Consider the following 21542-nt stretch of genomic DNA (forward strand, 5'->3'; position numbering starts at 1 on the left):
GCGGGGCCGCCGGAAGGTGTGGTTCGCCGGGCCCCCCGCGCGAACGCGGCGATGCGGGCGGTGACGCGCAGCCGGAGCCGCGCCCTGGCGGCCGCGTCCCGCGCGGAGGCAGCGAGCCTCGGCCCTCTCTCGAGCGGCGTGGCGGCGGCAGGTAGCGCGGCGCCCCGCGGGGCTGCGGGAGGAGACGTGGGGAAGGGAGCGGGCGGCGCGGGCCGGGGTCGGGCCGGGGACGCGGGACCCGCAGGAGCCGAGGGCCGGGAGCAGCGTCTGGGTGTCCAGCACACCAGCCAGGGCGCAGGGCTTCTGAGGCCGGGAGGAGGGGTGGCACCGGTCCAGCCAGGGCGGTAGAACCCACGTGGGGCCGGGAGTGTGGCCTGGTGGTACAGCGCCTGCCCCCGTGCATGAAGCCCTGGGTTTGACTCACACAGAAAAAGCCACAAGTGGCGCTGCTAGCCTTGAGCAAACACCCAGGCCCTGAGTGCAGACCACCAGGACTGACAAATAAATAAATAATAAATGGCGAATGCTCTTGTATGTAGCTTAGAGGATACAGACTCCTGCTGTGCTGACGCGTGCTTTGTCAGGCTGCTTGCTGTCCCTGCCCTGCCAAGGACAAAGTGTCTCCACTTTGATCCTGGACAGTCATGGAATGAGTGAACGAGTAGTCCAGCAGACAAGTGGCACTTGTACCCTGTTCCTGGAACTGAATGGCACTTTTTAACAGAAGGAAGAAAAAGCCATAGGCCCGCGAAACGTCCATGGAAGAGACTTCGCGTGGCTTACGAGGCTTCAAATGGTGAGGAAGGAGCGGGGGCTGAGCCCCTCAGGGTGCCTGTCTGGGAGCCTCAAAACTGGCAGCAGCAGCTGGCAAACATCCGCACTATGAGAAGCCAGAAGGACGCACCTGTGGACCAGCTGGGCGCTGAACACTGCTATGACCCCAGTGTCCCTCCAGAAGTAAGTGGGGTCCACCACCCAGTAAACCCACACACATGTGCTTCCTCCAAACCAGAAAGATGTCTGCCTCCTCTCAGGCCTCTGTCCTGGGACCTGGCAGCTCTGTGTTTGGCTAACCCTCCCCTGGAGGTGGCATCTGAGAGGACACTCCCCAGAGTACCTGGTGGCACTGCTGCTTCATTTGTAGCTGCTCTGCAGCCTGAGGCCACCTGTAGGGCTTTGGGCTTCATGCTGGACTTTTTTTTTTTTTTTTTTTTGCCAGTCCTGGGCTTGAGCTCAGGGCCTGAGCACTGTCCTTAGACTTTCTCAAGGCTAGAGCTCTACCACTTGAGCCTCAGCACCACGTCCAGCTTTTTTTCTATGTATGTGGTACCAAGGAATTGAACCCAGGTCTTTGTGCATGCTGGGCAAGTACTCTACCACTGGGCCAAACTCCCAGCCCCTGGACTTTTTTTCCTTGGCACAATGCTGGCAAATTTGGGGCATTCGATAATACTTTGCTAACCTAAAGACTAACTCCTCAGACAACGTGTGTTCTCATTGTACCTCTGCTGCCAGTTGATGTGGGTAATTTTTGGGTCTGAACCTGATTTCTTTTTTTTTTTTTTTTTTTTTTTGCCAGTCCTGAGGCTTGAACTCAGGGCCTGGGCACCGTCTTTGGGCTTTCCTCAAGCCTAGCGCTCTACCACTTGAGCCACAGCACCACTTTTTCTATGTATGTGGTACTGAGATACGGAACCAGAGTCTTTGTGCACGCTAGGCATGCACTGTAACCACTAGGCCACACTCCCATCCCTCTAAACCTGATTTCTTGCCTGTAAAATGGGTAGTTTTATTGTTAACAAAGCAATGACAGTAACAGTAGCTGACGGTTGTCAAGTAGTTGATTCCAAGGTTTTTGTTGTTGTTTCTGTTTTTGTTTTTGTTTGGTTGTGGGGCTTGAACCCAGGGCCTGGGTGTTGTCCCTGAGCTTTTCCACTCGAGGCTAGCTCTTAGTGCTCTGCCACTTCAAGCCAGTTCTGGTTTTCTGGTGGGTACTTGGAGATAAGAGCATCATAGACTTTGCTGTCAGGGCTTCAAACCACTCCTCAGATCTCAGCCTCCTGAGTAGCGAGGATTACAGGCGTGAGTCACTGGCACCCAATGTGATTCTGGGTTTTTTGCTAATTCATTTAGGCTTCCCACTGTCGTATCCTGGGCGACAGATACCTGCTGTCCCCATTGTCCTGGCTGACAACACAGGTTTCCCGCCTGCCCCAGGGACCCACGTGGGCAGGATGTGAGGGTAACTGGAGAGCTGGTACCCACTACCTCTCTGGTCCCTGTCACTACTCGAGCAGGTGCAGAGATACCAGGTGCTCCTGTCACTAATGCTGTCCAGCCAGACCAAAGACCAGGTGACAGCCGGTGCCATGAAGCGGCTGCGGGCCCGGGGTCTGACCGTGGACAACATCCTACAGACAGATGACAGCACACTGGGCCAGCTCATCTATCCCGTGGGCTTCTGGAGGGTGAGCCCGCTTGTAACAACAGCACCAAAGGGGGGCGCTAGCCAGGGCGAGACGCAGGCATCTCTGACCACAGGAGCCCCTGATGCCTCTGACTCCCCCGCCCCACAGAGGAGAGGGCGGGCTGTGGGGCTGGTGCCTGTCCCTGGAGCGCCTTGGCCTTTCCTGTTGGTCTCCCCTTCCTTCCTCAGCTCCCCACCCAGCCGCCTGCCCTTCCCTTCCCTTCCCTTCCTTGCTTTCCCTTTTGTTTACTCCTAACCTCCCTGGAGTGTGTCACCCCAAAGAGCCCTGGGTGGTAGGTGGGTGGATCTGTTGAAAGTGGCAGCTCCGTGGGTGGGGCTGCTTCCCTTGGCACTGTGTGAGCTGCAGTATGTCAGATGGGTTTTAAATAGGCACAGGATGGGAACCGCCTGGCTGGCCCAGAAGCTGGTGGGGGAGTCCCGGGCTCCAGCCTTCTTTCATGAAGGCCTAGGTACCTCCAATCCCACCTCCTAGAGACAGCTTGCCTTTGTGGCCTCTGGAGGACCAGAGGTCAGGGAGACCCAGGCCAGATCCCACAGTCATGGCATTGACCTGTATGAGCAGGAGAAACAGGGGTCCAGACCTGCCTCAGGACCTTCCCAAGAGCTCCCTACACCTTCCCTCCTCCTGGACAGAAGGGTGACCAGGTGCATGAGCTCTGGGCCGGTGACTGGCAGCTTTGGGTACTTGTGGGGCTGTCCGGGGCCTCCTCTTTCCAGATCAGGTTATGAACTTCACCACTGTCTTTCAGAGCAAGGTCAAGTTCATCAAGCAGACCAGTGCCATCCTGCAACAGCGCTACGGCGGGGATATCCCAACCTCTGTGGCAGAGTTGGTGGCCCTGCCTGGTGTGGGGCCCAAAATGGCACACTTGGCTATGGCTGTGGCCTGGGGCACCGTATCAGGCATAGGTGAGTGGCACATACCACAGAGAGGGAGGAACTAGCTCTGGGCTTGCCAGCTGCCAGTGGCAATTGGGATTGTCTGCCTCTATGACTTAGGACCCCAGCTTCAGGCTCACTCAGAACTCAGCCCAAATGGTCAGAAAGGGGTTTGCAGCACTGCTCAGTGCTGAGAGTGACAGGAGTTGCTCACATTTGCTGAGCCCTGGAGCCTGGGGCAGGTCTGAGTGACCATTGGAAGGAGTCAGTAAACACTGTTCCCCTGTGAGTGGACGGGCCAGCCCTGTGGTGTCTGGGAAGTCTCTCAGATGGTGTTTTGGCTGAGGGCATGGGGTGGAGTAGAGTAAGCCAAGCCCAAGGAGGAGGCAGGTTCCAGGCACCCGGATTGCTGTCTGCAAAGCTGCGGGGCAGGAGCAGAAAATTCTAGAATGAGATAAATAAGTGGGGAAATCTGAGGCAGGTTGGACAGAGGAGGAGGAGGAGGAGGAAGAGACTCATGGATTCCTTTTCCTTGGGTGTCACCTCCTGGCACTGGCGGCTCCTCTGTAACTGGTGAAGACAGATTTCCTGGGGCAGGTACAGTGCCACTTCCTCATCAGAGCTTTGCCATACACCCCACCCCCAACCCCCATTGCCAGGTGTGGTGGCTCACGCCCGTAATCCTAGCTACTCTGGAGGCTAAGATCTGAAGATCAAGATTCGAAGCCAGCCCAGGCACAAAAGGATTTGAGACCCTTATCTCCAATAAACCGAGATGTGGGGCTTGGCTCAAGGGTAGGGCGGTAGGCTGGGGCTGAAGAGCTCAGGGACAGCGCCCAGGCCCAGTTCAAGCCAAAAAAAAAAAACAAAAAACAGGACCTGGCCAATCCAGAAACCAGAATTTGGCCCCAACCCTTCAGTGTGCCCCCAACTCCAGGCTCCTCTGGGACTTTGGCTAACGGGATGAGGGGTCCTCAGTGACGTCCCCTGGGCTGGCAGTGAGAGGGGAAGAGGGCAGTTAAGGATCCAGCCTCTCTGGTGGAGAGCTGACGGCCATTCAGTAAGACTGGAGGGCAGCAGTGCCTGGATGAGCCGGGCTGAGCCTCCCTTCCCCGACTCGGTACCCTGCCACCAGCCTCTCAGCAGATACTTGAGCTTATCTTGGCGCTGTCCTCAGCTGCCCGTGTCCCAGGAGTGCTGTGTTGAGGTTGGGCCATTCTGTGGAGGAGGGGCCACTGTAAGCCAGATGGGAGACTGGGGATGAGTTCAGTGGGCAGTTCAGACAGTGTCAGAATGCCACCCTCTCTGGTGGCTGTCTACAGGGAGACCTGAGGGCTTCCTCTCCATTAATAAGCTAGAGCCATGGGGAACAGGAGTGTGTTCTAGCTCTGCCCTTACGTGCTCTGCCCCAACAACCTCAGGGCAGGTTCTTGGCCTTTCTGAGTTTTGGCTCTAAGACAGTGAAACATTTGCCCTTTTTAACTGATCCGAGGCATAGGAAGTTCTTTCAGCTTGGCATAGGAGCCTCACCCAGGACGTGGCCCTGTCCTGGGCCATGTGTCCCAAATAATATAGCCACCTTAGTGTTACAGAGGAGGAAACTGAGGCACAGGATCCCATGGCATGGCCCCTTGGCTTTTGTCCTCTGCCTACACCTCCAGGATGCCTTTTGCCAGTACAACAGGAAGCTGGCACGGGCCTGACTTCCATGTTAGCGGGACCAGAATTGCAGGTGGCCAGGCAGGAGGGAGGGGGCCAATGAGAAGTCCTGATGGTGGCCAGTTGATGGGAACAGGTGGGACACAGTTGCAGCCAACCTGGCCACGATGCCCACTCAGTCCCTGAAGGCTGTCATGGCAGGTGCCAGCTGTGCAGCAGGGACCTCATGCCAAATCACCAGGCCAAGCTGTTGCCACTTGGCCTTGACACATAGGAGACTAGTCAGGGGAAGCAGGGCAAGGCCTTTCCTGGCCAGGTTTCCTTTCTGGGGACCATAGACAATGGGTACCTGCTTTGTGTTTGTTTTTTCGAGGGCCCCATACACCCTAAACATGCTCTGCCACCGGGCTAATCTCCCCACACACACCCTGAAAGCACAACCTTGGAGTGAAAACCCCTCTAGGCCTCAATGTCTATGTCTAGGTGCCTCATAAAGACTTCCAGAGGCCAGGTACCAGTGGCTTCTACCTGTAACCCTCGCTACTCAGGAGACTGGGAGCTGGTTCAAAGCCAGCCAGAACAGGAAAAGTCTGCACAACTCTTTATCTCCAATTAAGCACCAAAAAAGTGGAGGTGTGAATGACAAAGCTCAGGGACAGGGCCCAGGCCATGAGTTCAAGACCTAGGACACAGAAGACTTCCTGATCTGAAGCAAGAGAGGAGCCCAGAGCAGTGGACACACACACACACACACACACACACACACACACGCACACACACGGAAGTGACACCAAACAGGGTTATCTGAGAATGGGTCAGCCCAGAGCAGAAACTTCACTCCCCCCTCCCCCAAGCTCCCCCGTGATGGGGTGCTGGCGCCTGAGGTAGCCAGGCCAGCCCAGCGGCAGAGGTATAACAATTGCTCTCAGCCCTGCAGGCAGCACTGCACTGGAGGGAGACCAGGCCTGGACTCGGCTCCCGCTCCTCACTCTCAGGTGCCCCCGCTTGCCCTACCTCTGTCTTGCAGCAGTGGACACTCACGTGCACAGGATTGCGAACCGGCTGGGGTGGACAAAGAGGGCAACCAAGTCCCCCGAGAAGACGCGGGAAGCCCTGGAGGAGTGGCTCCCCAGGTATGTGGGGTGGGAAGCTGGTGGGGACCGGCTCCCCACGCCCCCCTCACTGACCCGGCCCTCACCCTCCCAGGGAGCTGTGGGGCGAGATCAACGGGCTCTTAGTGGGCTTTGGCCAGCAGACCTGCCTGCCTGTCCACCCTCACTGCCAGACCTGCCTCAACCGAGCCCTGTGTCCAGCTGCCCGCGGCCTCTGATGCTGAAGAGGCCACTGTCTGTAAAGTGCCTTTGCTTGGGGAAGCAGTCTGTAATAAAGTTTCGGGGGGGTCACAGCCGGTCTGGCTGCCTTCTTTCCCTGAGGCATAGGAGCGGGCGGGGAACGTGTACGCGCGTGTCTGGGCCCCGTGCTCGCGTGTCTGGAGCGGGGTGCCTGGGAGGTGGGGTGGACCTGTGACACAACCCACATTGTGTCCTCAGGGGAAAAAGGGAGAGCAGCATGGGGCATGAAGAACAGACCAGGAGGTGGAAATGGGCAGCCAGCTGCAGCCAGCTGCACCCTGTGGCCTCGCCCACACTCTGCCGGCCCAGCAGGTTCTCAGCCCAGAGACTGAACTTGAGCAAGAGGCCATCTCTGCAGAGCCCTCCCCCGTCCACAGAGAGAGACACAGAGGACCCGGGCTTCATCTGTGTGCCCTGCCCGAGGCGGAGGGACCAAGTGAGGGCAGCCCGGTCACTGGGGCCCAGATGAGGGTAGGAGGCTGGTCCTCGCCACACAGAAAGGTGGGCAGAACCCCCAGATTGTGCATGGATTGACACAAGACAGGGCCTGAGATGTGGGGGCCCAGATGAGAATAGATGCCCTGACTGCAGCCCCACCTCAGCCCCCCTAGAATGGGCCTCCCCCGCAGGACCCCCACCTCCAGCCCCCAACCAGAGACTCCAAAAAGACAGACACAGGGTCTGAGGCAAGGCCCCTTTATTCTGAGAGCGCGCATGCGCTATGGCTTACAAGGCAGACAGCAGTGTTGGTCGGTGGGGTTCTGGGGTCCGGGAGCTGAGGAAGGCAGGGTTGACAGGATGTCTGGGGGTGGGCGCCAGGTAGGCGCAAGGCTGGGGCTGGTCACTGAAGCCCAGGGTTCTTCCGGGGAGCAGCTCTCAACACCCTCAATCCCCAGGTCTGGGGTGGAGGTGTAGGACCAGGGGCCTGTCCAGAGGCCATCCCCATGGGGAACAGGGCCTTTATCCTGCAGCCCCTCATCCAGCCCAGCCCCTTTGCTCCCGCCCACCGCAAGGTGGGGGCAGCACAGAGAAGTGGGGGGCGGGGGTGGCCTAGGAGCCCCCCACACACACACACACCAGGGAGGCCATGGTGGGGGAGAGGAGCAGTTCCTACAGCAATGCCTGGGCTCCCGAGCCTGACCCAAAAGCCCTGAGAGCCCCAGGCCTCCATGCCCTGGAGACCCCTGGGCTGCCCTCGGGATGGCGCTGCCAAGGGGGCGTGGAGGAAATGGTTTGCAGTGAAAGGTTTGTTTTATTGCAGTTATTTAGAGAGCATGTCCCCAGGGGCGAGGGGGAGGGGGCTCTCATATTAAGTGGAAACATGTGTGGAGCTGGAAACCTTTCTGGAAAAGAAAAGAAAGCAAAACTCCTTCCTTTTAGTCAGCAGACCCAGAGTGGAGCGGCAAAGGCCCTCACGGGTGGCTCCCCCCTGCCTCCTCCTCGCCCCCCCGCCCCCCATCTCTCTCTCTCTCTCTCACACACATACACACACACACACACACACATTCTCCCTGTGTCTTTTCTGTCTCCTATCTCTGCATCTCTCTTCCCTTCCTTGCTACAGCAGCCCCAACGTGGGCAGGACTAGGGGCTCCCTGGGGCGTGGGTAGTTTTGTGGGTGGCGTTGAGGCCACCCTCCAGTCCACTGAGGCTTGTGGAGCTCTGGTTGGTCCCGAGGTCGGCACGGGAGGAGGCCCGGGGCCCGAGAGCAGGGAGGGGCTCAGAAGTTGCTGAAGATCTCCCGCTTCCGGTTCCAGTCCATCTGCGGTGCCCGCTTGTTAACCCGCGTGGCTCGAGCCTTCTCCTTGGCTTCAGCTGCTGTGGGGCTCAGATGGAGGCCGCTCTCCTGGAAGGGGTCTCTCTTCCAGGCACTGCCATCCTGAAGGGTACAGAGAGCAGACTTTGGCCCCTAGGCTCATGCCCCAGACAGAACCTGCCAAGGAGCTCACACCAGAGGCCACCTGCAGGGTGGGGACAGTGGGGGGGGGGGCTTTCTGTCCAGGACCCACCCTGTGCACCTGGCCCAGGTGTGAGCACAGCAGAGGAGTTACCTCAGTGTCCTTGTCCGAGCCTGGCAGGTCGCTTCGGGACGAGCACACTGAACCACCATTGAGCTAGGAAACCAAGGGCGAGTTGTAGCCTCGGGGGCCCCACCCAGGCAATCCCAGGTCTTCACCAGCACACGCGCGCCCTACAGCCGCACTGGCCTTTCCAGGGCCAGCTGGGCAGGACGTGGCACCAGCGTGAACGGGAAAGTGACTGGAGCTGCGGGCGTGAGTGTGGGAGAGGCTGATGGCCACATGGAGTCACCTGGAGTGAAGCCAGTACCAGCTTCCACGGAAGAGGAGCCTGAAGGAGGCCTCGGCACCCACGCCGTGCTGGGGACGGGGAACAGGAGTCCGGGTGCCTCCCTGGGGACCCCACTGCACCCCTGTGGTTGGCTGGGCCACCCTCTCACCTGGGCGGAGCTGGTCCCGTTGGTGACTGGCGACGGCAGTGGACCTGTGGGGACAGCATGTGGGGGGGTCACCCTGGCTTCCCGCCACCCCAGCCCGCTCCCCTGGGACGGCAGCCCACCTTCCACGTGCTCCTCGGTCGGAGTGACCCGCAGCCGCTTGAAGTACTCGTCCGTCTCAGGATCCACCACCAGCAGCCGGGCCTCCTCCTCCCTGGCCTTGATGCTGGCAACGACTTGGGCGTGGCGCAGCCCCTCCACATTCTGTCCATTCACCTGCCGCCCCCGCCAACACGGGGTCAGCGCAATCTGAGGGGCCTGACGGCGGGCCCCGCCTCCCGGCCAGGTGTGCCATCAAATATTCATCAGAGCCACCACCAGCTGAGGAAGCCAGCGGAGTGCCAGCTCAGGTTCCCCGTGTGTCTCCCCTTCTCCTGTGGGGAGCCAGGGCCCAGACAGGGATGCACCGCCTGCCGCGTGCCTGCCCCTCCTCCCAAGGTACCTCAATGAGCCGGTCCTGGGCGCGGAGACCAGAGTGGGAGGCAGGGGAGCCTGGGTCCACAGAGCGAATATACTGGCCGGGCCGGGACTTGTCGCTGTGCAGGTTAAAGCCATAGCCCTGGGGTCCCTTTCGCAGATGGCAGAGCCGAGGACGCAGCTCTCTTGGGGGCCCAATGACACCCTGTAGGCACATAAGGGAAGCATCCAGCCCTGGTCTCAGCCGCCATTCATTCAGACCCCACTCACCACCCAGATCCAAAGTGCTAGCCTCCATACCCTCCACGCCCCACGGGTTCCATGAAACTGTCTGAGACCCAGCTCTAGCTGTGGGGGTTTGGGGGTGTCGAGGGGGCGGGGGAGGAAGCCTCTTTCTGAACTCAAAAACTTTAGCTGGGTATGGTGGCTCACACCTGTCAACCTAGCTACTCAGGAGGCTGAGAGCTGAGGACCACGGTTCAAAGCCAACCCAGGCATGAGACTCTTATCTCCAATGAACCACCAGAAACCAGAAGTGGCTCAAGTGGTAGAGATCAGGGATAAATGCCGGGGCCCAGAGTTTAAGTCCCAAGACTGACCAAAAAACCAACTCTGATGGATCCAGCTGCCACTCAGAGGGGTCCTGGAGGAGGGAGGGGCCAGGCAGGATGAGTTGTCTCTCCCCTCCCCCCTGCCCCCCAGCCTCTCTGCTCCTCTCCCCACCTGTGGGCCCTTGCAACTCTGTTTCCTCCCCTCCGGTGGCCTCAGAGAGGCAGGTTGCTTGCACAGCAGGGCTGTGTGGTGCAGGCTGTGTTTGCTTTCACATTCCAGCGCCAACCGGAGACACCCCCACCCCACTCAGGCCCAGAAAGCACTGGAGGCAAGATCCTGACACTGAGGGACTCTCCGTGCCTGTGCCAGACACTTTACCACCACCCAGGGCCCTGCCTCAGTTTACCTCTGGCATCCTGCGGTAGGACGGGCAAGTCAGGGGGCTGTGCAGGCAGAGGCCAGTCTGGGTGACCCCTCCCCGGCCAGGGGCCGGGGCAGTGACTGTGTTGTTGAGTGGCCAGAGGCCGCCGGTGCCCAGTTACATAGGGCGGGAGGCAGCTCAGGTTTCCGAGGGCGCGCGCAGGTGAGCGGGTACTGGCCCAGAGCTCACAGGGGCTCTGCCCTCACCCTCCTCCTCCTCCTCCTCCTGGTGTGCCCCGTGCCTGAGGGGCCCTGGACAAGACTGGAGCTGGGAGAGCACTCTTGGATCTCGGGGGAAGCCCCCACGCCACAGGCACCTGACTCCTTCAGCCTGGGCCACCCTGACTCATGGCTAAGGCACCTGAAAGCTCATTCCCAAACCCACAGAGGCCACGGGAGGCATGGAAACACCCGTGTGCTGTACAGAGCTCTGGGCCTCCTCAGCCTGCACCCCTGCTCAGAAACCCTCCCCTCCCCTCAGTCCCCCAGAACCCCTCTCCTGCTGGCCCTCTGTCTCCCATTATTGCAAGGATTTCAGGGCCTAGACTGCTGTCCCTGAGCCCCTTGGGGGCTCAGCTGGGGCCACGGGGGCTAAATTCAGGAGCTGGAGACATCTGAAGCTCTCCAGAGCCCAGCTCTGGTGATATTTCCCAGCCACCCATAGGGCTTGGGGACAAGCCTGTCCACCTCCCACCGAAGTACCAGGAAGGGACAGGCTGTCAAGGCACAGGTCAAGGGAAGGAGGGAGGGAGGGCAGAAGCAGAGACAGAAACCAGAGCCAGCTCCAAGAGGAGTGGCAGTGGCTGGGTGAGGTGGCTCCGTGTGGCTTGGGGACACACACAGGAGCAGGCCCACAGCACGTGGTCATGGAGACAGACACGCAGGCTTCCACGTGGACACACGTCCACCTCAACCCCATCATGCCCCCCCCTCCTCTCCCCAAAGCCTCCGCAATGACCTACAGGACAGGGTTTCTCAAGGCTTCCAAACGGGAAGCAGGATTTGGGGAGGGAATCCGGGGTCACGGGTCATGAGGCCAGGCAGAGGCCACCTCTGTGTTCTGGGGTGTAGGGGTGTCATTCTGCCATCCCCCCCATCCCAGCACACAGGGTGCCTCTCACCAAGCACCCCAGCTTCATCCTAAGGCTACACTCAACCCCTCCCACTACAAGCAGGGTCCTGCAGAACCCCAACACAGAAGCCCCATTGGATAGGCTGTGGGGTGTTGAAAGCAAGGAGGGGGGGCAGCGAACAGCAGGAGGGTCACATTGCTAGCATTCCTCCTCCCCGGCTGGCTCGGCACGCACTTCCTGTCACCACCTCCCCGCTGGGCCCTCTGGCTCCCACGGGCTCCCGGCCTGATGGTCAACACTCCAGGCAAGCCCCAGCTCCCCAGACAAAGAGGCTGGCATGGGGGTGCTGTGGGAGCCAGGCTGCGCCCGCACCCCCCTCCAGTGGTGACTCACTAGCCCTGGCAGAGAAAGGCCCCCATTGTTGCTCAAGGTCCATCCTGCTTGCACAAAAGTCCCCAAATCTTCTCTCCCTCCCTCCCTCCCTCGAGAAGCCTGAGCGGAGGCTGTGGTCCTCACGGCCAGCTGGACCCCAATCCCACCTGACCTGAGCAGGCTGCGGGCTCTGCGCTGTGGCCCCCAGGGCTGGGGCAGGTGGCGAGACCGTCCCAGAACGGGCCATGACATCAGGCAGGCCTGGGGGTGGCCGTGGTCCTGGTTGTCCTGCAGTGACTTAGGCTCTGTGGCCAGCACAGGCTGCCACCCCACTTATCTATCTCCTACTGTGACCCTAGTTCCCCGGGGAAGGGTGGAGATGTGGGGGCTGAGTCACTTTAGGGAGCGGGGTGGTGACTGAGCCCCCTCCCCGGCTGAGGCTCCAGCAGGGCGCCCCCCACCCAGCTAGATTTCCGTCCCAAGAAAGGAAGGAAGGAAGCTGCTGCAAGGCCCTGCCCTGCTCAGGACCCAGGGCTGGAGAGGCAGGGAGGTCCATGAGGGAGGGGGCCCAGCTCAGAAGAGGAGGGGAGAGGAGAGGAGAGGAGAGCAGAGGAGAGGAGAGGAGAGGAGAGGGAAGAGAAGGGGAGGGGAGAAGAGAGGAGAGGGAGAGGAGAGAAGGGGAGGGGAGGGGAGAGGAGAGGAGGGGAGGAGAGGGGAGAGAAGGGGAGGGGAGGGGAGAGGAGAGCAGAGAAGAGGAGAGCAGAGGACAGGAGAGGAGAGGAGAGGGAAGAGAAGGGGAGGGGAGAGGAGAGGAGAGGAGAGGAGAGGAGAGGAGAGGAGAGGAGAGAGGGGACCCAACTCAGGAGAGGAGGAGAGGGGAGAGGGGAGAGGAGGGGAGGGGAGAGGAGAGGAGAGGGGAGGAGAGAGGGGACTTAGCTCAGGAGGGGAGGGGAGGGGAGGAGAGGAGAGGAGAAGAGAGAGGGGACCCAGCTCAGGAGGGGAGGGGAGGGGGGGCTGGCAGGAACCAACCCCAGGACCCTGGGAAGCCACCTCCTGCCTCTCTCCTCACTCAGCTTCAGCCCCTGCAGCCTCCAGGCCAGGGGTGGGGAGGTGGTGGGAGTGAGGAGGCAGAAGGCCAGCGTGTGTCACCTTGCGGGCCCTGGCACAGCCAGCAGCCCCCATCTCTGTGTGGGGGCTGTCCCTGCCACCGCTGCAGCTGCCGCCACCCCCGACCCAGGGTGGCCCTGGGCTGAGTCACCACTCGAGGCCTGGAGGGCCCCCCCATCAGTGTCCTCTCTGACTGCCCCTCCCTGTCCCAGCCAGGACAGAGGACACCCAGGCTCAGAGAGGACACGCGTAGCACTTACCCCACTTCCCAAGGGGTGCGGGGAGGGCCACCCTAACCTCAGAGCAAAGTAAAGCAGCAGGGCCCTTCCAGGCCTGTCCTCTGGCCCCCAACACCCCAGTCAGAGCACAACCCTGAAAGATCTGAGTTGCACCGCCAGGCCACACACAGGGGAACCTCTGAGCCGGTGTGCAGTCATCAGAAGAGGCTCCTCTGCCTTCCAGGGGCACACCTGACCCCTCGGCCCCCTGCCCTGCTGCCCATCACACCCCTTTTGTTTCTCTAAAAATACGCCCAGAGGAAGGCCCCTCCTAGGGCTTCCTGCAGCCCCAGAGCCTGAAATAGCGAGGGGGAAGGCCCCACCCGAGGACACCCCACCTCCAGATAAGGACCCAGGGCAGATTTTTCCACAGGAAGGTGAACTCAGCTGTTTGTGTCTCAATGAATGGACAAACGCCTGCGGGGGGGGGGGGAGCTGCCAAGGGGAGGGGGTTTCCTCCTGTGCCTGGGAAAGAAGGGAGCCACAACCCTCGAGGAGCAGGTCAAGTCGGGGCCTGGAACTGCCTGCTTCCCGCAGTGTCTACCAGCCACCCGCGAGGGGTCGGCTGACTTTCAGCAATGCGGGAATGGAGTCCAAACTCCAAAACTCTGCACCTGCCCTCGACTCCGGGAAAAGCGAAGGGAAAAGGCAGATGCCCGGGCGCCCCAAAGACAGAAAGATTTCATTCACCAGACAGCGCCACCAGCCTGAAGCCACAAGTTCTCCCAGGGGTGTCTGGAAACCCCTCATGCTTAAATCCCTTCAAAGGATTTGTCTTTTTAATAAAAAAAAAGAAAGAAAAAAAGAAAAGACCGAGAGCATGTCTCAAGTGTTAGAGCGCCCATCTAGCTAGTGACCATAAGCCGCAAGGCTTTGAGTTCAAATCCCATCTCTTTCACTCTCTTTCTCTAAGCCGCAGCACAACCTGGCCCTTCCCCCTGGCTTCCAGGTAAGGCCTCGCTGGCTGCCAGGAAGGAGGTGGAGCAGGCTTTTCCCTGTTCTTTCTGGGCCTGACCTGGGAGGAGGAGGGACTGTCCCTAAGAGAGGAGACTTTTGGGGTGTCCACTTTTGGGGGTCATGATGGGCCCACCAGGTCCAGCCCATGAGTAATGCCAGGGCCACTCAGGGCTGCCAGCTGGCTCACAGCTGCTCCGGGGGCCCTGGCCCACCCCAGCACCAGCTCCATGTCTTCTGGGCTTCTGCCCACAGTGAAGGCCAGCTCCCCCCGCTCCCGAGGTTCTCGCTGCACATGGAAACGAGGACTAGAACCACAGATGGCCAGAGATGGACAGAGGCCTCGAATGTCCCAGAACTCCTCCGCCACTGGGCCCAGAGAGCAGGCTGACCAAAAGTGGAAAGCGTGGCCCCAAGAGGCCTGAAGGGCGGTCCCTGCGGTAGAGAAAGGGCCCCAAAGGAAGGAAGAATGCAGGCTTGGGGAGGTGGCCAGAGGCAAAGCCTGTCCTTTAGAGGCTGAGATGGTAGGCAGAGCCCGCCATACCTTCTGGCCAGCGTCAGAACCGAGGCTGCCCACACGTGCCCAGTCGGACTTCAGCTCCCAGGCTTCCGTGGCGGGCGGAAGCCCTCTGTGCGCCATCTCCTCGGTGCAGGTCAGCTGCCGCCGGCGGAGCTCCTCATCGGTCTCCTTGTCCACCACCAGCAGCAGTGTCTGCCCTTCCACAGCCTTGATCCTCTGGACCACCTGGGATGGGTGGGAGGGGGTCGGGAGCAGGAGCGGGTCAGCGGCCAATCCTGGGAAGCCCATGGGCAGAGGCACCGCTCCGGGCTGGCCCCAGCTCTCAAGCGGCAGACAGAAGGCTGGGTCTGCCAATGGTGGGCGGCTGGACGTGAAGCCTGCGGGCTCCACCCTCCACCTCCAGGGTCCAGCGGCTCCCTCCCTCCCTCCCTCTTCTCCCTGGGCCCTTGGCACTAGAGCCCAGGCTGCAAGGGCTTTGGAATCCTCTTAAGGCCTTGCCCTGTGACCAGGGTCATATCTGGGCAGGCAAGAAGCTGCTGCCATACACAGCCAGCTGGGAGACCCAGTGTTGTCAGGACGTGACAGACCCCGTCCCCTGAACTTCGGGTGTTCCTCTGTGTGTACACAGGTGTTCGTGTCTTTCCCAGAGGGTTTCCCCACGTCCCACTGTGGATGCACGTGGGCTGCTGCTGTCTTTGCCAGCGATGCAGTGTGGGAGCAGAAGTCCTGCCTTTAACCCGGGCCTTCAAAGAGGTGGACGCACCCCACACCATCCAGAAGCAGCAGGCCAGGAGGATGGGAGGGGACCCCAGGACATGGCAGCTTTACCCACAGCCACAAGGATAAGAAAGACAACAGCCCCACTGGGTCACACAGATAGCGTCCCCACCATCACCCCATGCCGCAGACGTCAACCCACCGAACAACCAGACCCGCTCCAGTCTTTGCTGGGCCCTCCAATGTCCCTCCTCTCTCACGGTGGCCCACAGAACAACAGAGGACCCCAGCACCCCTCTGAGCCAGGCACCCACATTCTCTGAGCATCAGTTTCTTCACCTGTAAAGTGGGGTTAGGGGCCCAAGGGCACACATCCTGCCCCCCCACCCAAGGCCCCAGGTAATGATAAAGGTCCCGTAGGATTCTGTGTATCAAGTCTCTGGAAATCAGCACCCGAGGCCTGCGATGAACAGGTGTCCTGGGAGACTGAGAAACAGGAGGTACCATCCCGATCTCCCATCTCGGGGCCCTCCCCATCTGTTAGGCCAAACCTCCAGCCCAACCCCCACCCTCTTGAGCAAATAGCCAGGTCCAGGGGAAACTCCAGGTGGGAGACGGGACAGCAGACGGTGGCTCAGACAGGGCCCTGGGCAGATAGGAGCTGGGTTCCTAGCCCAGCCAAGTGCCAATCTTATCTCCAAACGCCAGGGCTGTGAACACAGAGGAGTTATGGACTTGCTGTTGCAGTGAGGGACCCAGAAGACACAGATGGAAGGGGTGGACAGAGGTTGGACTCCAGGCAGGGGCCGAGATGTGTCAGCCAGACACCCAGGGGAGCAGAAGCTGCGGAGGGGAGGAAGGAGGGAAGGCCTTCCCTTCCGCCAGCTGAGGGAGTCGGGCTGTGGCACTGAAGGGCCACTGGAGTCCAGGAGCAATCTCCCACTAGGGTCAGCTCCACAGGACCAGGCACACCCAGAGGGCGGCACCCTGGTACAATCTGTGACACGCTGGAGTACACTTATCCCGATGTGCAGGGGGCACATACATGTCCAGGCGGACGTCAGGACATTCCCACACCCGTGTGTGTGTGTGTGTGTGCGCGCGCGCGCGCCACAGCTCCTCCGGGCTCCCCACACGCTTGGAGGAGACCCATCCACACCCCGGTGAAGGCTCACCGAGGCCAAACCGGCGGAAGGAGCCGGGGCCGGGCCTGAGCAGCCGCAGTGCGGCCCCTCCGGCCGGGACGCCCCCCCACCCCGCCCTCGGTCAGGACTGAGCTTCCAGGCCTGGAGGAGCTCGCGGGGCCCGCGCGGAGGGCGCTGGAGCCCACCGGGGCCCGCGCGCCCCCCGGCCGGGGATCTCGCATGGGGGGGGGCGGGGACGGCGGGGAGGCCGGGGACGGCGCGGGGGTCCGGGGACGGCGCGGGGGTCCGGGGACGGCGGGGGAGGCCGGGGACGGCGCGGGGGTCCGGGGACGGCGGGGGAGGCCGGGGACGGCGCGGGGGTCCGGGGACGGCGGGGGAGGCCGGGGACGGCGCGAGGGTCCGGGGACGGCGCGGGGGTCCGGGGTCCCGCGCGGGGGTGGGGGGTCCGGGGTCCGGGGTCCGGGTCGCCCCCGCGCGCGCGGGCTCCCACCTGGTGGTGCGTCTCGCCCTCCACGTTGACGCCGTTGACCTCGACCAGGCGGTCCCCGGCGCGCAGCGCGGCCGCCTCGGCGGGGGAGCCGGGCTCCACGCGCCGGATGAACTGCCCGCGGCGGCCCTTCTCGCCGTGCAGGTGGAAGCCGTAGCCCTGCTCGCCGCGCACCAGGCGGCACAGGCGCGGCCGCAGCGGCTCCGGCGCGGCCATGGCGCCCGGGCGCTCCCGGACGGCGGGCGCGGGGCGCGGCGGGGACCCGGCGGCGGCCGCGGGGGCTCGGGCTCGGCTCCCGGTGGCGCCTCCGGCTCGGGCTCCGGCCCCGCTCGGGCTGCGGCGCCGCCCCCGCGCCCGCCCCTTCCCGCCCCCGCCCCGGCCGCCCGCCAGCCCGGGCCCCCTTCCCCGTCCCCGGAACGCCCTCGGCCCGCCTCCACGCGCGGCGCCTCCCCGCCCGGCCTTCCAGCCAGGAGCATTTATTGGACACCTGCGTGGGCCCAGCCGAGGCGCTCCTGGGATGGGGCGCCGCGGGGAGAACGGGGCTCCAGGCCCTCTCCCCGCTCCACCCTGGACGGCTCTGCCCCCCTCCCCGCCAGACCCCACCTGAACTCTTTGCTTCAGCCAGAGCTGAGTTTGGGACCCAGTGCAATGCAGGACCATCCAGCGTGGGGGGGGGGGGAAACCCGGGGTAGGGGACACAGCATCACCCCCCACCCCGCCCTCGGGGCAGTGGCTGGGTGACCCCTGCCCCTCTCAGAGAGCATCTTAAACATCCTGCCCCCAGCGTTTCCCCATTGCAGGAACAAGAGCTCAGCTGGCTGAGACAAGGCCGGTGGGGCGGGGGTCCCTGTGGCCTGCCTTCTGAGCTGGGGTACACTGAGACCAGGATGTGGGTCCCTGAACTCTGGCCGGTGGTCGTCCGCCCTGCATTAAACAAGCCACTGCAGGTCACCCTCCACCCAGCTTCTCCCTCCTCCAGTATGACTGTCAGGCCTCCCCTTAACCCTCAATAACACACTGCCGACAGCCGGCACACTCCTACACGTCCTGGCTCTTTGATGGAGGGCTCCTGACGAGGCCATTGTGCAGCTTGGCACACAGAGGTATGGAGAGGGAAGAGACCCACTCAAGGTTCTCCATCTTCAGGGTTGGGAGACCACACTCCTTGTGTGAGCATGGGGACAGCCGAGTCACAGGCCTACCCATCCCCCCTCCCCCCCAGCCTCCAGAGGTTTACACACCTGCCCCCCCCCAGCCTCCAGAGGTTTACACACCTGCTCCCCCTGGGCCAGACACAGCCAGCCCAGACAGTTTCCCATGTGGGCAGGAGAGTCAGGCTTCCCTCCGTCCTCGCTCCTTCGTCTCCTCACTCCAGTGTCCTTGGCCTGATCTCGCCCACCCATGCGCAGAGCCTGCCTCAGGACGTCCTCTGGGCAGTGCCCTGGGCCGGGTCCCTTGGGTCCCCACACCCCATCAGCTACCCCTAAAAGCCACTTAGGCTGCAGCGAAATGGCTGTTCCCTGCCCCTACCGCTCCTCACAACTCCTGACTGATGCTGCACCAGCTCCACTGACCTCCTCCACCTCTCTGCCTGCCTGTTGAGAGGTTGCCTAGCTGGCCCATTTCTGAGCCCAGCCTGGTGCCGACACCCAGACACGGTGAGGAATCATAGATGGTGGGTACACATGCCCAGCTTCCCAGCCAGGACCACCTCAGACCTGATGGTAGCCACACTGCAGGGAAAGGGGTAGAATGAGAAATCTCCAGGCTAGGGAGTGGGGAATAAAGGCAGCCCAGAGCCTCGACAGCAGGAGGCTCGGAGATCTCTGTTTCTCCTCCAGTACAGCAGCAGCCTAATCATCAGCCTTAGGCCCTCGCTGTAACCCGGGACTCAATGGCACCCTCTTGTGATTCAGGATTGGCTCGGGAGGTAAAGGTAACACAGGACAGGACAGTCAGTGACACTCAATCAGTGACCTCCAGGACACTGCAGTCAAGGAGTAATATCAAAGGGGTTCCCAAAGAGAAAAGGAAGTGCCAAGGAAGGTAATGGTAACAAGAAGGAAACATTTCCAAGTCACAAATGCAGTACTGTGGGGCAACAGCATCTGAATAAAGGCAAGCAGAGAGGAGAAGGTGGGTGTCGGTGGCTCACATCTGCAAGCCTAACTACTCAGGAAGCTGAGATCTGCGGAGTAGAGTTCAAATTAACCACCAAGAAACCAGAAGTAGAGCTGTGGGTCAAGCAACAGAGCAAGGAAGCTCAAGGACAGCATCCAGGCCCCCAGTTCAAGCCCCAGTACATGCACATCAATTTATTGATTTATTTTCCAGTCCTGGGGCTTGGACTCCGGGCCAGGGGGCTGTCCTTGGGCTTTCTCAAGGCTAGAGCTCTACCATGTGAGCTACAGCACCACCTTTTGTGTGTGTGTGTGTGTGTGTGTGTGTGTGTGTGTGTGTGTGTGTGAGACCAAGGAATCAAACCCATGGCTTCCTGCATGCGAGGCAAGACCTCTACTACTAGGCCATGCTCCCGACTAGTAATTCATTTTAAAAGGCCGACAAAGAGGACACACGAGATGACCTTTGGAGACTCAGAGGAAGAGCAGAGAGCCTGGCATGGAGGTGGGGAAGACACCCCCAGCCTTCCAAGCCTCCTCCCTCAGTCAGCTTGGGACCTAAGGCTCTGTTGAGGTCCTGTCTGAAGGTGGAGCCATTACTGTGATGCTGGGTAATGGCCCCAGCCAGCATCCTGGGCAGGTGCTGATTCCCTAATGGGCACTAATGGTCCAGAGAGCATCATCAAGGCTTGCTTCGGGCCTCCTCCCTCTAACACAGCCCTTCTCTCTTTGGAGCAGACGAGGGACCAGTGCCACAGGAGAGGCGGAGGAGAGAAAGGACGAGACCCGAAAAGGGGAGGAGGGACCCAAAAGAAAGGCAGGAAACCCGCGGCCCGGGAGGCTGGGAGGCGTCGCCCCGCCCCGCCCCTCCCTCGCCAGGCCCCGCCCCCTCCCTCGCCAGGCCCCGCCCCCGCCCCGCCCTCTCACCAGGCCCCGCCCCCGTCCGGGACACCGCTGCCTCGCAGCGCCCCCTGGCGGGAGGCCGTGGGCAGCGGCCCCGGGACTCGCCTCTCCCGGTTGGTCTGCAGGATGGAGCTACGCTGGGGCTGGAACTGGCTGGGGAGAAAGACACGGAGAAGCTCCGCCCCTACCCCCCCAGCCCCTGCATCTTGGACCTGCCACCCACCTCTCTCGAGGCTGACGTACTTTCAGGCAACCTCTGTTTGCTCGCAAACATTTGCAGACCACTAGGCTAGAGGCGCTGGCAAGCTCTGGGTAAACACGGCTGAGACCCAGGGAAGCCAGAGAGCGTGCGTGTGTGTGTGTGTGTGTGTGTGTGTGGTGAGGTTGTGTACTTTGGCCTAAACAAGAGAGGCCCAGGAATAGGGACGGCTGCCTGCAGAGGTGCATCTGAAGACCTAGGGCCTTGGACTCCTGCCTGCTGGGGCAGCAGGTTGTTCCCGCAGACTGGAACTAGGTACAGGCCTGCTGGCCTGGCCTGACACTGTGGAGTGTGTCACACCCACAGTGGGGAGCCTTGGAGGAGTTGTGTATTTGGGGGCAGCCAGGACAGGACAGCCATGATTTAAAAGGTCCGGTTGCACTGGGCACTGGTGGCCTGTAACCCTACCTACTAAGGATGCTGAGATCTGAGGATCAGCGTTCAAAACCAACCCAGGCTCAACCTAGGCTGGAAAGTCTGTGAGACTTTTTTTTAGGTAGGGGGATCTTGGGGCTTGAACTTGGCCTGGGGCTGTCCCTGAGCTCTCCAGCGCAAGGCTACTGCACTACCCTTGAGCCAAGCCCCACTTCCCATTTTCTTTTTTGCCAGTCCTGGGCTTGAGCTCAGGGCCTGAGCCCTGTCCTTGGACTTTCTCAAGGCTAGAGTTCTACCACTTGAGCCTCAGCACCACTTCCAGCTTTTTTCTATGTATGTGGTACCGAGGAATTGAACCCGGGTCTTTGTGCATGCTAGGCAAGCACTCTACCACTAGGCCAAACTCCTGGCCCCCACTTCCCATTTTCTGAAGGTTAATTGGAGGTAAGAGTCTCAGGTCCTTTTGTGCCCGAGCTGGCTCTGAATCTTGGTCCTCAAATCCCAGCCTCCAGAGTAATAGGATTACAGGCGTGAGCTACCACACACACATTGGTTATCTCCAATTAACCAACCCCAAACTGGAAGTGCAGCTGTGGCACTAAGTGGTAGGGCACTAGCCTTGAGCAAAAAGCATCAGGGACAATGCCCAGGCTGTGTTCAAGCCCCAAGATTGCCCCCTCTCCACCAAATAAAAGGTCGTTTGTTAGAGGGGTGAGCTTAGAGCAGTGAGTGTCCATGTCTAGGGTGCAGTAGGGAGACACAGCCTGAAGGGGAGAGGGAGCAGCCAGAGCAGACCTGAAATCACCCATCCTTCCTCCTCTCTGATAGAGACCCTGCAACAGGGCAGAAGGAGGATTCTAGAGGCAGGTGGCATGAAGATATGATCCCCAGTGCAGTTTGAGGTCCAGAGCCACTGTGAAACTCAGGGGCCACACTGGGGCAGCTGAAGA

The 21542-nt window shown here is 61.1% G+C and overlaps 2 protein-coding genes across 4 annotated transcripts; one reads left to right on the top strand and one right to left on the bottom strand.

Moving 5' to 3' along the window:
• Nucleotides 1-2: 2 nt before the first annotated feature.
• Nthl1 (nth like DNA glycosylase 1) lies at nt 3-6419 on the top strand. Its single transcript, XM_090324762.1, has 6 exons — nt 3-151; nt 725-957; nt 2298-2468; nt 3238-3397; nt 6054-6159; nt 6233-6419. Exons 1-6 carry the CDS (start codon nt 52-54, stop codon nt 6354-6356), a joined length of 894 nt encoding a protein of 297 aa, XP_090180888.1. The 5' UTR covers nt 3-51; the 3' UTR covers nt 6357-6419.
• Nucleotides 6420-7058: 639 nt separating this feature from the next.
• Nucleotides 7059-17231, bottom strand: Nherf2 (NHERF family PDZ scaffold protein 2). Of its 3 annotated transcripts, XM_090324999.1 has the most exons (7): nt 16939-17228; nt 14611-14811; nt 9336-9515; nt 8956-9109; nt 8837-8880; nt 8430-8492; nt 7059-8257 (listed from the first exon to the last, which is right to left on the bottom strand). In XM_090324999.1, the coding sequence occupies exons 1-7, from the start codon at nt 17149-17151 to the stop codon at nt 8099-8101; spliced, it is 1014 nt and encodes a 337-aa protein (XP_090181125.1). In that variant the 5' UTR covers nt 17152-17228; the 3' UTR covers nt 7059-8098. The 3 variants fall into 3 exon arrangements, with proteins under 3 accessions (XP_090181125.1, XP_090181126.1, XP_090181127.1); XM_090325000.1 differs by lacking the exon at nt 8430-8492 and having other exon boundaries at nt 16939-17231; XM_090325001.1 differs by lacking the exons at nt 14611-14811; nt 16939-17228 and adding an exon at nt 11900-12096.
• Between the last annotated feature and the right edge of the window lie 4311 nt (nt 17232-21542).

The sequence above is a fragment of the Megascapheus bottae genome, chromosome 36, assembly GCF_031878675.1.
Source record: "Megascapheus bottae isolate mThoBot1 chromosome 36, mThoBot2.hap1, whole genome shotgun sequence".
Lineage (NCBI taxonomy): Eukaryota > Metazoa > Chordata > Mammalia > Rodentia > Geomyidae > Megascapheus > Megascapheus bottae.

Excerpts from the sequence above, each read along its gene's own strand:
- Nherf2 (XM_090324999.1), bottom strand. The coding sequence starts at position 17,151 with ATGGCCGCGCCGGAGCCGCTGCGGCCGCGCCTGTGCCGCCTGGTGCGC. Across the intron at positions 14,812-16,938 it reads AGGGCGAGACGCACCACCAG|GTGGTCCAGAGGATCAAGGC; the intron begins GTGGGAGCCCGC and ends CACCCATCCCAG. Across the intron at positions 8,493-8,836 it reads ACGGGACCAGCTCCGCCCAG|CTCAATGGTGGTTCAGTGTG; the intron begins GTGAGAGGGTGG and ends TTGGTTTCCTAG.
- Nthl1 (XM_090324762.1), top strand. The coding sequence starts at position 52 with ATGCGGGCGGTGACGCGCAGCCGGAGCCGCGCCCTGGCGGCCGCGTCC. Across the intron at positions 152-724 it reads GAGCGGCGTGGCGGCGGCAG|AAGGAAGAAAAAGCCATAGG; the intron begins GTAGCGCGGCGC and ends ACTTTTTAACAG. Across the intron at positions 2,469-3,237 it reads ATCCCGTGGGCTTCTGGAGG|AGCAAGGTCAAGTTCATCAA; the intron begins GTGAGCCCGCTT and ends ACTGTCTTTCAG.